At 40.0% G+C, this 14584-nt stretch overlaps 1 protein-coding gene across 8 annotated transcripts in view; it reads right to left on the reverse strand.

Moving 5' to 3' along the window:
- Positions 1–13771, reverse strand: part of gpsm2 (G protein signaling modulator 2) — a 57858-nt gene extending 44087 nt beyond the window's left edge. For 2 of the 8 annotated variants that reach the window (XM_059647809.1, XM_059647802.1), the window contains exons 1-2: positions 12630–12936; positions 290–602 (exon numbers count right to left, since the gene is read on the reverse strand). In XM_059647809.1, coding sequence (XP_059503792.1) covers positions 290–348 — 59 coding nt within the window. In that variant the 5' untranslated portion in view covers positions 349–602; positions 12630–12936. Of the gene's footprint in view, positions 1–289; positions 603–10511; positions 10606–12629; positions 12937–13666 lie in introns of those variants that run through there. The other 6 variants (XM_059647803.1, XM_059647805.1, XM_059647807.1 and 3 more) reach the window with 6 other exon arrangements.
- Between the last annotated feature and the right edge of the window lie 813 nt (positions 13772–14584).

The following is a 14584-nucleotide window of genomic DNA, read 5'->3' on the forward strand; positions in this document are numbered from 1 at the left end:
CTCTTAGTGAGACCAGTTGGCTTAAATGGCTGAATCAGACAGATGCCCACAGCACAGGGTTTGAGCCCCATTCTGGCCAGAGTGGTGGAGATTAACTCAACACGATTTGAATTCCCCAAACGGCAGAATCAAAGCAAAGAAGATTCTTCTTAAAAATTGTGATTTTTAACTTTTAAGTTATAAAAAGGTAAACATTTAATTGTTTTACCAAAATGGGCCAAAATTGAATCAAAACAGTCAAACAAGCTATGTAATTTATCGGTTAACCTCAAAATGGAAGAATTCCTACCTGTATCGGATATAAGAAGGGTGGTCACACAGGCTAACAAAAATATCATTTGCATCCATTCAGTTGCATCATATGACATCAATCAACATATTCACTGTAGGCTCCAGAAGGATGCCAATTCCTCTTGTAGTTTAAAATTCAATTAGTGTCCAAGATGCAGTCTCCCTAAGCATGAGCGCCTCAGGAGTACTGACTATATTCCAAGTTCTTTCCTCATTGCTTTTTCTTGTTCCTGAGGAAGATCAAAGTTACTTCAGATCACAAAACGTCTTATGATATCTGTAATACTGGCCCTAGACTCTTCAACTGTAACCTGCAAAAGAAAACAAACATTTGCATAATATTTGATAAAATGCATTGCTCACATGTATAAACATTAATGACTGTCAGTAGACTAAAGACGACAAATTCCTGTCCCTAATTGTACACTTTATCTCAAAAGACGACAGAAATTGCATGCAATCATAGAAAATACGGGTACAAAATTAGAAGCAGTAGGGCATTCATAAGCACTCAAAGCCTCAAATCTGCTCCATTTGATGATATCATGTTTGATCAGTTTGTGGATTCTACTCTCCTCTCCATACCCTATGCTATTGGGCCCTTTGTCAATTGAAACTATCCAACTCAGCCTTGCTAATATTCAATAAGCCTCCTTCCATTGCCCTCTGGGATGGCGAACTCCATGGATTATTGGCCTCAGGAAAAAAAAATCTCATTTCCACTTTAAATTAGAAACCCTTTATTACATACATCCCTTAGTTTTAGTCTCTCCCATAGTCCAGTATATTTACTAAGTCCCCTCAAGATCTACATGCTCTAATAAAGGTCACTTCTTGTTCTACTAAAGTCAAAGTTTGCCAAAATAAAAGGCACAGCAAACAGCACAGCCTTCACTTACTCTAAAGGATCCCAGCAAAACGCAAATCAATCATTTAGTTACATCCCTCATGTGAAAATGGCAGTTATATAGTTGTCTTAAGAACGACAATGATCCTACAAATGACATTACAGCAAGATTCTCGGCTGTAGTCCATTAATAATTGAAGAGATATACTGCAGAAGCATCTACAATTCTACATTGAACTTTACTCCTTAAATTTCTGACAACCTAAAATGAAGATCCTCCTAATGATTTATGCAATCTAGGCCTTCTAATTATATAAAAAAAGTAAAAAACAAAAAAGGGGATTCCACCCAAAATGTAGCTGGAATTTTCATGTGCCAAAATCAAGTTAATTTCTTTGATGAGCATCAAGTACATTTCTCAAAATGGAAAATTCAACTAGATAACTTATTTTAACCTTGTAAAACAATTCTGACAGATAGTTTTTCTTTTTAGAAAAACTACTACGTATAAAGTTAAGTGTAAATGTCATTGCCAAAATTATGCTTGAGCAATTTATTCAAAAACAATAGTTCAATTAGAGTCAGTCAATCGGCTTCAGTGTTGATCATATTCCCTTGTTGTGAATTTTTCCACTTGAAAACCAGAGAAACTATAATGAGCTGGAAAAACGGAGATATCCAAATAATAACGCAAGTATTTGTTGAACAGTGATGAAGTACATGTCCAAATTATGGATGAAATTATGCTAATTTTTCATACCTTCACTATTGCAATTTCTGCATAGTATGGGGGTGGGGGGGTGGAAGAAAGGAGGTAATTAACTAGACACAAGTGTATGGATAACTGCAAGGGCAATTTCCAATTTTACTGAAAAAGGTTGCTCTTAAATATCTGATAGCAGGTGTTAAAATTATCATCATGTCAGAGGATGGTGGCATTGTGGCAATGTCACTGAACCAGCAACCTACAGGTACGGACTAATGATCTGAGGGTGTGGATTAAAATCACATCATGGCAGCTCCTTGCTTTAGAATTTACTCATTGAATTTCACATTTTAAGTTGATTTTCTTATTGATGAAACTTTCAACTTTGTTCTAAAAAAAAAAATCCAGTTGATTCACTAATGTCATTTAGGGCGACACAGTGGACAGTGGTTAGCACCAGTGCCTCTCAGCGCCAGGGATCTGGGTTCAATTCCACTCTTGGGCAACTGTGCAAACTCCACACAGACAGACATTCTCCCCGTATCTGCCTGGGTTTCCCCCAGCTGCTCCAGTTTCCTCCCACAGTCCAAAGATGTGCAGGTGAGGTGAATTGACCATGTTAAATTGCCCAGTGTGTTCAGGGATACGTAAATTAGGTGTGTTATGGGAGATGGGTCAAAGTGCAATGCTCTGAGGATCAGTGTGGACTCATTGGGCCAACAGGTCTGCTTCCACACTGTAGGGATTCTATTTTTTGAAAAAATGCCATCCTTGGCCACCATGTAACTCCAGACCCACAGCAATATGGTTAGCTCATAACTGCGCTTAGAAATGGTCTAGCATGAAACTCAGTACAACAGCAGTTAGGGATGGCAACAAGTGCTTCCTTTGAGATGTGGGCATCAATGTTTAAACTGTCACTTCATTTTATAGCGTCACACTTATCAAGGACACAATTGACATCAGTTCAAAAATATTTATATTAAATGTACATCTCAAAGTACAGCATTTTCTCCTGAACAATACACCATAATAAATGGCAAATTTAATAATTTCTGTGTTGCAAGGAGCTTTGGAGTGCATTTCATAAATTGAAAACCATTGGTTTTTTTTCCTCTTAATTGTTTGAAACAGTTTAATTAGCAGACAAAAAGTCTACCGATCAGTGGAACTGCTGTTTGGATAATTTAACTGGCAAAGTAAGACAGGCTGAAATAGTTAGATGATGCTTTAACAAAAACAATGAAAGATTATTTCAAATATCCATGTACATGGATATTTCAGTGGGGGGGGGGGGGGGGGGGGGGGAAGAAAGAGGAGAAGAGGAGGAGACCAATCCACATGTCGTGACTTAGGACCTTTACAAAACTATATAGTCGGCTTTGTGCAACTTCTGTTAGGGTTTTCCGCCGAGTAGCCATTTTAAAAAGCAGGATTCTGATGATGGAAGGGCCAAATTAAAAAACTCTCAGCAGAAATAGCTTTCAGACAAACAAGGTTAACAAATTTAAATGTATTAATTTTAAAAAATGTATTTAGTACAAGGTTCCCACTACAGTCGCTGTTTCCAACACATTACTTGATATTTCTCTGCATTTATTGGCAAATTGACACCATACTTATGGTTATGACTGCTTCACTGTAGCTATTTCCATCAGCGTCTCCTTCCTGATATTTTGCTTTATGTTCAGCTCCTTTATGATAAAGTTGCTTTGAATTTTTTTTGGCAAGTCTGCCCTTCCTCGTGTCTCTTTAAAACTGTCTCTGAACGATGGATCTTTTATTCTCCCTATTGATTTCCCTCTTCCCCAGCACAAGAAACAGGCAGTGTCAGGAACATGGTAGGAATGCACTTCTGCTCCATGTCAAATGGAATTCTTAGGTTGGTAAATTAATTATATTGGATATTAACATCATATTGGGGTGAACGTAGAAGGCAGACTTCAAAATATCAGTATTTGTTGTATCTGCATGGAAAGAATGGGGAAAAAATGGTCTAACATCATTCGAGATCACACAAGCCATGGGTTGAACCAGCAGAATTAGTTCACACAGCTGTCTGAAATTAAAAAAACTTGGCAAGTTATCAAATCATTTTTGTGACTACAGTGGAGTCATTTGTAACTATTATAAATGGTAGAGGAGTCAAATTAAAGTGTTCAGCAGAAATAGCTTTCTAACAACTGGAAAAAAGTTTTGAAATTTAAAGAAAAAATGTTGGGTGCACAGTTCATTCAATGGTCAGTTGTCTATACATTAGTTAATATTGTAATAGTGGACTGTACCTTGAAAAAGTAATTTTGGATGAAAAAATCTTCAAAAAATAAAAACAAAATCTATTGGTTATATATTGTGGCGGTTTCTCTACTGAAAGGAATTAGAATTATGATCAAAGTGTCGGCAATACAGTTGTCATATTACAGAATATTTAAATATTAAAATCAAAAAACAGTCAAAATTAAGAGATTAACAGGAGTAATCCAAAATAACATCTGAGAACTTCAAAGTGCAGGTTATTTTTAGTTCAGAACCATAAAAGTTAAAATCTTTGCCAAGCACTGAGGTGGAATTATATATTTTGTTCCACAGCACAATTATTTTAACTCTGCTAAACACTATCTACACACACATAAACAGTCAATTCCAAAACTAAGCAATTTAAAAGAGAAAGGGGTTGAAAGTAATTGGTCAGAATTAATGTAACAATCAGAAATTCCTTTCTTAAAAATTGCAGGAATTGTTGTACTACAGTGGTTAGCATTGCTGCCTCACATCGCCAGGGACCCAGGTTCAATTCCACCCTCAGGCAACTGTCTGTGCAGAGTTTGCACATTCTCCCCATGTCTGTGTGGGTTTCCTGTCACAATCCAAAGATGTGCAGGCTAGGTCGATTGGCCATGCCAAATTGCCTGTAGTGTTCAGGTTAGGGTTATCTGAGGGTCAGTGTGGACTTGTTGGGCTGAAGGGTCTTTTTCCACACTATAGCGATTCAAATCAAATTTCACAGTCTAATATTCTTCCACGTTTGTTTGTTTTTTTTTCCACCCGCCCTCCATTTTATTGGAGGGCTGTGGTTGTCGCTGGCTGGCCAGCATTTCTTGCCAATCCAGAGTTGCCCTTGAATAGGTGGTGGTCAGCTGCCTTCTTGAACTGCTGCAGTCTACCTGGTGTGGGCTGACCCACAATGCCATTAGGGAGGGAATTCCAGGATTTCTCGCCAGCAGTGAAAGAACAGCAAAACATTCCCAAGTCAGGATGGTGAGTGGTTTGGAGGGGAACATGAAGATGGTGTTCCCAGACATCTGTGGCCCTTGTCCTTCTGGATCAAAGTGGTTGTGGGTTTGGAAGGTGCTGTCTAAGAATCTTGGGTGAATTTCTGCAGTACATCTTGTAGACTGTACACATTGCTACTAAACAGTGGTAGAGGGAGTGGATGCAGTGCCACCGAAGCTGGCTGCTTTGTCCTGGATGCTTTCAAGCTTCCTTAGTGTTGTTGGGGCTGCACTCATCGAGGCAAATAGGGAGTATTCTATCACACTCCTAATTTGTGTCTTTTAGATTGTGAACAGACTTTGAATCAGGACGTGAATTACTCACCAACAGTATTCCTAACTTCTGACCTGCTCTTGTAGCCACTGTGTTTATGTGGGGAGTCCAGCTGAGTTTCTAGTCTATAATAACCCCCAGGATGTTTTTAAGTGGGGAAATTCAGTGACAGCAACACCATTGAATGTCAGGGGGTAGTGGTTAGATTGTCTCTTATTGCTGATAGTCATAGCCTGGCACTTGTGTGGCACGAATGTCACTTGCCATTTGTTAGCCCAAGCCTGGATACCGACCAGATATTGTTGCATTTGAGCATGGACTGTTTCAGTATCTGAACCGTCACAAATGGTGCTGAGCATTGACTGTACAGTCAGTCATCAGCAAACGTCTCCACTTCTGACCATACAAAGAAGGGAAGGTCATCGATGAAGCAACTGAAGATGGGTAGATGTTGTCCTGAGGAACTCCTGCAGACATGTTCTGAATGGAGATAACTGACCTCCGACAACACAACCATCTTCCTATGACTGCAACCAGTGGAGAGTTTGTCCCTGATACCAACTGATTGCTGATTTGCTAGCGCCCCTTGATGCCACACACAGTCAAATGCAGCCTTGATGGCAAGGGTTGACATGCTCACTTCACCTCTGGAATTCAGCTCTTTTGTCCATGTTTGAACTAAGGCTGTAAAGAGGTCAGGACCCGAGTGGCCCTGGTGGTACCCAAACTGGGCGTCACTGAGCAGGTACTGCTTATAGTACAGTTGATGACACCTTGCATTCACTTTATTGATGATCAAATGGAGACTGATTGGGTGGTGATTGGCCAGGTTGGATTTGTCCTGCTTGTGCACAGGACATAGCTGGGCAATTTTCCACATTGCCAGGTAGACACCAGCATTGTAACTGCACTGGAACAGCTTGACTGGGGGAGCAGCAAATTCTGGAGCACAAGTCTTCCAGAATGTTGTTAGGCCCCATTCAACTTCCACATATTGTATAGATTCTACTAAAATCACAAAATTATACGAAATGCTTCACAGGTTTTATTATCTATTCATACAGCATGAATCAACATATGATACATCTTCCACGGCCCATTCAGTAGGCTATTTTGTAGCAGCTTTCATCAAGAATTTAGCCTAGAAAATATATGGAGTGAACTTCATTGCAGAAATACATAATGTGCACAATGAATTCTTCCCTATGCCATTTTAAATAAAAGCATTAACCTATTTAATGTGATGTAGTGGAAAGACAAACTTGATATCGGCACTCAATCATGTGTTAGTACTGTGTATGTCAATTTCAAGGCTTTTCTTACTAAATTCAAATGCAACAAACCCTCTAGAGATTGTAAATAAAATCAAGAAAATTCATCCCCACGATAACACTATGCAAGTTGAAATTTTAGCAATTTGCTTTCTGAAGGGAACAGTTAACTTATTTCTAAATTCTGGGTTGTAACTGCCATATATTCTTGTCAAACTAAATATTACTTAACTTCCAAAGCACAGACGTCTAACAATGCAAGTTGAAAAAGAAAATCAGCTAAGCATGGTTAAAACATTAAAAGTCAAATTACAAGAAAATATTGCTTCTAGTGTATCTATAATGAAACACTGCTCAAAGCTGCTGCTTGTTCAGCATTCAACCACGACCTTCAAAATTCACTGTGTCCATCACTAACAGTGACAGCAGTTGAACCATCTAAACCATGCAGTGTGGTAATTCACTAAGGCAGCTTCCAAACCGGCAACCTCTACCACCTTGAAGGACAAGGGGAGCAGATGCATGAGATCACCACCTGCAAGCTTCCCTCAAAGCAATAAATCATCCTGTGAATGAGGAACAAAAAAATTTCAAAATAACCCCAATTTTACACAGGTCCTGATCGCTACTCAAAAGGTTAAATTTTTAACAAAAAAAATGAAACTAATTTTTTCTAAACAACATGTTCAGCGATGTTATTATACACTTCTAGAGAGGGTGGGAGGTGAACTAAGGCCTCCTAGTCCAGTGACACTACCAGTGTGCCACAAGAGGGCCTTAATGGTGTGATTTTATTCTCCCTAGCCCAACAATCATCAGCTGCTTCAATGGCCTCCGTCATCACAAGACGTTCAGCAACATTTGTGACTCTTCAGATACCATTGCAGTTTGTGTCCAAATGCAACAAGATATGCATAGTATGTAGGTTTTTGGATGATAAGTGGCAAGTAGCATTCACATCACACAAATGCCAGACAGTGACTACCACCAACAGAGAATCCAATCCTCACCACTTTACATTGAATGACATTATCGTAGTTGAAGTCCCCTATTATCAACATTCTGGAGATGATCAGGATATAAGCGAACTGGACTCACCATATAAATGCTGTGACTACAAATAAAGATCAAGGCTAGGAATCCTTCAACAAGCATATCACCTCCCAACTTGCCAAAGCCTGTCCATCATCTACAAGACAAATGTCAGATGCGCAATGTAATTCTCCACACTTGCCTGGATGAGTGATGGAGCTGCACTCCAGAACATTCAAAACAAACATTCGTTACTTCCACCATGAATACACAGTAGCAACAACGTGAACCATATTATACAAGATGCACTGTAGAAGTTCATCAAGGTTCCTGAGACAGAACCCTTCAATCCCCACAACCACTCCCATTTCAAAAAAAAAATCAAGGGCAGCAAATACATGGGAACATCAAAACCTGCAAGTTCCCTTCCAAAGCACTCATCATCCTGCCTTGGAAGTACAGCCACCATTCTTTCATCGTCACTGGGTCAAAAGTCTGGAACATCCTGATGTTATTGTGCACGTACCAACATCAAATGGATTGCAGCAGCTCAAGAAGGCAGTTCATCACTGCCATCTCAAAGGGAACTAAATACTGGGCCAGCCAGTAACACCTACATCCAAGAGAATTAAAATGTCCTACATGACTTTTGCTAAAAATAGTTTTAAAATGTGCCAGTAATTCAAAAGCAAATGTTTACACTCAATGAGACAGATGACTGAATTTAAGTGTAGATAAGAAGAAGATATTAATAAATAAATCATGCAGATGTTGCAAATGTTTTCTGGGACATTTAAGTGGTCATTGGATAAACACACGGATGATAATGGAATAGTGTAGGTTAAATGGGCTTCAGATTGGTCTCACAGGTCAGCACAACATTGAGGGCCAAAGGGCCTGTACTACGCTGTAATGTTCTCTATGATACTGGAACAGCATTGTTATCGTAGTATATGGCATGCCCACTTAAAAAGCATATTTACAAGAAAGACTTGGGCTGCACTTTTCTATATGTCATACAACTAGAAATGGCAATTTCAAACATCATTCTGTTTTTAATCAGAGATAAGTGTGTTAATAGACAAGGTAATGGATCATAATAGACAACCAAAACTACCTGTAACAGAGTTACCATGGCCTGAACAGAAACTTCCTTAACTTACAACAGTAGCCTGAAGGATTTCCAATTGGAACTAAGAGTCGAATTGCACTTCAAATGAAAAATAAATTTAAGACATTTTTCGCCTTCTGTTTACCAATACAGCCGTAACCACAACCCCTCAAAACATAGAAAAATCCAGTTGACCATAATAAAAAGGTTATTTTTCAAGTAACATTCCAGGTTCCATTAATATTTTCAGCTTGCTGTACATTCATATAGTCATTAGTCAGCTGCATGAGACAGCTACATTTATTTTATAGGCTTACTCCTTCATTGCACCATTCTAAAGAAACATATGGTTCAGGACCACATCACTTAAAGAAAAGGAGGCCCAACATCTTAAAAACATGTAAAAATGGAACAGAAATATCGAACATAAACCAATTAAGTTCAATTTTCCAGAAATCATGGTGAAGCTATATTCTGCTCAGGTCAAGCTAGACATTGGATATTGCAATCAGTTTTAGTCATTGCAACATAAATCTATAATCCAAGGCACATGAACATCATAGAGAAGAACAATTAATTTGGTTTCAAGACATCACCAGCAAATGAAGGACTCTTCAACCCTGAAGATATCTCCTGAAAAGAACTTTACAGAAGTATGCATTCTGTAGTCAGATTACAAAATAATATATTTTTGAACATTGTAAAAGACGCAGGATACATTGAGATTAATTCAGGGACCTGAATGGGAAGAATGAAACAGAACAGGAATGTAATCCGATAAACCGTCTTACTGATGTTCTCACCACTGTTTGGATAACCTTGCAAATATCTGATTGATTTTATTGGCACTATTAGATTTGTAGCCCTTAGTTTTGACCTTCCACAGAAGAAGAAACATCTTCTTTACAACAACCTAAATAAAATCTACGCATAAAATTGAAAGCCTCTACCTCAATCATATTTCTTTTAAGAAAACAAGCCAAAGTATATCTTAGTTTAAATGCAAGAACATATTACAAATTCCTATTTTTCGAGAAGAAAAAAAAAAGAAAAAGCCCAGCTCGTTCCATGTTTTCCCCTTAAATGTATCCACTAAGTGCTGGTAATATTCTTTTCCCCCACACTTTCTCCAGTGCCTGTAACTTTTTTCAATAATATGGAGACCAGAGCAGTGCACCAAGTGTGATTTGACCAAGGACTGGTATAATTTTAACTTAATCTGTGGAATCACTACCCCAGAGTGTGGTGAGGAAGTAAGAACTACTGATGCTGGAATCAGTAGTGTGAAGGTGGAGGAACACAGCAGGCCAGGTAATATCGGAGGAGCTGGAGAGTTGACGTTTCAGGTCAGGATCCTTCTTCAGAAGTGGGGTCTTGGATGGCTGGTCATTGAAAAAAATTTCAATGAGGAAACAGGCAGACAGGTGTTTAATTGATAATGGGTTGAAGGGTTCTGCAGAACAAGCAGTTGAGGCTGAGATGAGATCCGCACAATCAAATGAAATGGTGGTGCTGGCTCAAGTGGCTAAGTTGCCCACTCCTGCTCTTGGTTCTTTGGTATCTCAATTCTATTCCTCTCAAATAGAATTTCCATTCCTGGAGGTCCAAATCATTTATGCAAACTGTAAATAATTATTCCACCACAGAGTTCTGATAAACAATCAAACTAAAACACTAACTCTTGATTTTGTTTCCACAAGATGTTACCTGACTTGAGTATTTCCAGCAATTACTGGTTTCATCTTTACACAAATTCTTGTAGAACACCACTTCTCATCTTTAGCCAGTCAAAGAAGTGACCCTTAAAATGAACAAAAACAGAAATTGATGGAGAAACGCAGAAGGTCTGGCAGCATCTGGGAGAGGGGGAAAAAAATGAATTAGTTAATGGTTTAGGTCCAGTAGCCCTTCTTCAGAATGGATGGATTGGATTTCAGTAGTCATAGCTAATCTTAACTCCTACTGTCTATTTTGCTATTTCCCCCCCCCGGCCCAACATCCTCTGATCTTAGGCGGGTATAATAAGACAACTGTTTTTGCATATTTGAAGACTGTTGAATAACTCAAACAAGTGCTTGAAAGATTAGTCATTAGTTAATAGGTTACTTGTCCAATCTTATTCTAACATTGAGTCAAATCAAGCTTTCCCTCTGTTTAATAATCGGGAATTAATGACTGAATTTGAGACTTCAGTTTGTCAGTAAAAGTTACCTCTTTTTGATTAGTTATATGCATGTAGTACTGGTGGCTGCCATGTGTTGTCCTTTGGCATATTTTAATTATTGTACACTGTAGATCATGTTGCTGAATAATGTTTAATTGTGTAGCATGATAAATTTCAATTTTAATTCAGACTAGCCAGCAAATGCTAATCTTTAAAAGCAAAACCTGCAAATAGTTATGTGAATGCAAGATGTTTTACCAGAAAGACGGCAAAACAGTTCTGCAGTGTATTATTCCGCTTTAAACTTTCCACATGGTTATATTTGCTGAAAGAAACTACACTATAAAACAGAGATAATAGGAACCGCAGATGCTGGAGAATCCAAGATAACAGTGTGGAACTGGATGAAAAGCTTTTCTGATGAAGGGTCTAGGCCCAAAACATCAGTTTTTGTGCTCTTAAGATCCTGCTTGGCCTGCTGTGTTCATCCAGCTCCACACTTTATTACACTATAAAGCAGTTTGTATCCATGATACCTAATCCTGGATTTAAAATGAAAACAGCTTTGATGAAAACAAAGTACAGCAAAACAGTAAAATCATGGGTTCTAAGTCATAAAAGCCAAGATGCATCACGATAGCATTTACACAGATCTCATTCCTTACAGTGAATAAAGATGATCTATCCCTCATATGCAAATTCAAAAAGAATACAAGGATTCCAATTTACATTTAAATTGCATTTCCACAAAAAGGCTCCTGAGATGCTGCTTGGCCTGCTGTGTTCATCCAGCCTCACATTTGATTATCTTAAAAAAAATCACAATTGATAACAATTTACTGTTGTACTTGGAACAACTGGATTGTTCAGGCTTTGGTGAGGTATTTGATGGGGAGATACAAGGAAATCAGGCAAAGAGGTGCAACAATCCTTAATAGACGGCCTAATTGTCCATATATTCGCAATTTCTGTCCATTTAAATGCGGGGTTCGGGAGGGAAATCGTTCTTACCAGATGTGCAAACTGTCACACTTCAATTTCCTGAACATAATGTGCCCTCTGTTGCCTAAGCTGAAAGAAAATGATACTTTCTATCCATCTGCTTATTTTCCCATTAATAAAAAGCTTAAAGACTGACTGACGTCCAAAAATTTCTTTTCAGTTATTAATTGCTTACCCATGTTCAAATTCTTACAAAATTGTCGCCAACCCCAAATCGACAAGTACTTGGAACTACTAGATATTCCTTCGGATTATAACATGCTTAATTTTGCCAAGGTACTGGCATTGTCGCTAGTTGTGGCTATCCTATCAATTTATGACAGGCATCTGATTTCTTTCATTTTAAAGACACAGGACAAGTTCCAATTTGTCTCCACAATCCTATCGGTTGGTCGTCCTATAGTTCCAGTTCACTAATGAATACCCAATACAAAATTGGGCCACGAAGGAGCAATCCGATTAAAGATTACACCCAAGACGTTTCAAGTGCCGTTGATCTAGATAATTTAATGGAGAGCGACGTAGGCAACAGTCCAGGGTGAAGTCTTAACTAGCATTTAGGGTACCTTTTATTTGTCACTTTTTGAGCAGACAGGGGCATTTCAAACCAACCAAGAGAGCCAAACAAGAAGAAAGAGCGTCTCATTCTTGATACTGACCTGTATGACAAATCTTGTCTCCTGGAGATGGCAGGACACTGGAGTGTTTCGATCAAACTCAGTCAACAAGTTATGTTAAAGACAGATCGCATTCAAGCGCAGCGAGACTCGCTTTGTCTTAATAAATAAAGAAGGCGCTGTGCTTCCAAAGTGGCTAACCTGGAAATCCAATCCTTTCTAAACTCAGTCTCCAAGATGCAGCAGCGTGCCTCTTTCCCCCGAATTTTAATCCTCCCAGTACTGCTCACTGCCAGTCGAATTTCCACCAGTTTCGACAGTTACGCAGCACCTTCCACGAGCTGCCTCAGCATCGGCAGCCGTTACATAAATTAAGCAAATAAGCAAACCCTGCGCTTCTAATGGCTGAAATTTGAATCAGCGTTCGGGCAAGGGGGCGGGGACACGTCGCGGTTGTTATGGTGACGAAAGAACTGCTCCCCGCCCCATTCCCGGCGGCAGGATTTGGGAACACCTATACCACGAAGAACCTCACAGCTGGACATCTTTCGACCCACCCTTCCAGCGCTGACACAGTGAAGTAACGATTTAAATCACACACAGTTCCTTGTTCTTTTCATTCATGCGATTTGTACAACATTGCCTAAACTAGCGCAATCACAAAATAAAAATGTGTTTGCTTGCTTTTTTTTAACTAGGGGCATGCCGCTCAGCGTTAGCACCAGGGACCTGGGTTCGATTCCACCCTGGGGTGACTGTGTGACGCTTTGCACATTCTCCCCGTGTCTGCACGGGTGGGTGTGGGTAGTATGCTCTTCAGACGGTCAGTGTAGACTCAACGGGCCGAATAGCCCATTTTCACACTGTTGGGATTGTGTGTTTCTAGCATACATTGCCCATCCCTAATTGTCCAGACGGCTAACAAACCATATTGCTGTGACTCTACAGTCACGTGTAAAATAAACAAGGTAAGGATGGCGGATCCTAAAAGAACATTGGCAACCCAAATAGATATTTTTACACTTTGGCTGATCATTAGGCTATAATTTTAGATATTTACTGAGTTAAAATTTCACTACCTGTCATGAGGCACTTGAACCCACGTCTTCAGAACATTCAGAGATAGTAGGAACTGCCGATGCTGGAGAATCTGAGATAACAAGGTGTAAAGCGGGATGAGGACAGCAGGCCGAGCAGGAAAGCTGATGTTTCAGGTCTGGACCTTCTTCAGAAATAGGAAGGGGGAGGGGCTCTGAAATAAATAGGGAGATAGGGGAACGCGGATGAAAGGTGCAGATAGGTGGAGAGGAGACGGACAGGTCAAGGAGGCGGGGATGTGGCTGGTGGGTGAGGGTGGGGATTGGGGTGAGAGGAGAGGATAGGTGGGAGAAAAGACAGACGAGCTGGGCTAGTTTTGGGATGAGGTTGGGGGGGGGGTTAGATTTTGAAGCTTGTGAAGTCCACATTGAGACCATTGGACTGCAGGGTTCCCAAGCGAAATATGAGGTGTTGTTCCTGCAAACTTCAGGTGGCATTGTTGTAGCACTGGAGGAGGCCCAGGATGGACATGTTGTCCAAGGAGTGGGAGACAGATTTGAAGTGGTTTGCAAGTGGGAGGTGCAGTCGTTTGTCGCGAACCAAGCATACGTGTTCCAGAAAGCGGTCTCCAAGCCTCTGCTTGGTTTCCCCAATGTAGAGGAGGCTACATTGGGAACCGCACATATAATAGATGTACAGCAGATGTGCAGGTGAACATCTGTTTAATGTGGAAGGTTTTCTTGAGACCTGGGATGGGGATGAGAGGGGAGGTGTAGTACTTCCTGCGGTTGCAGGGATGGTGGGAATGGTGCCGGGGTTATGGGGCCAGTGGGGAGTGTGGAGTGGACAAGGGAGTCACGGAGAAAGCGGCCCCTCTGGAAGGCAGATAAGGGTAGGGAGGGAGAAATGTCCTTGGTAGTGGGGTCAGATTGCAGGTGGCAGAAGTGGCAGAGGATGAT

This window comes from Stegostoma tigrinum, chromosome 8 (assembly GCF_030684315.1).
Source record: "Stegostoma tigrinum isolate sSteTig4 chromosome 8, sSteTig4.hap1, whole genome shotgun sequence".
Lineage (NCBI taxonomy): Eukaryota > Metazoa > Chordata > Chondrichthyes > Orectolobiformes > Stegostomatidae > Stegostoma > Stegostoma tigrinum.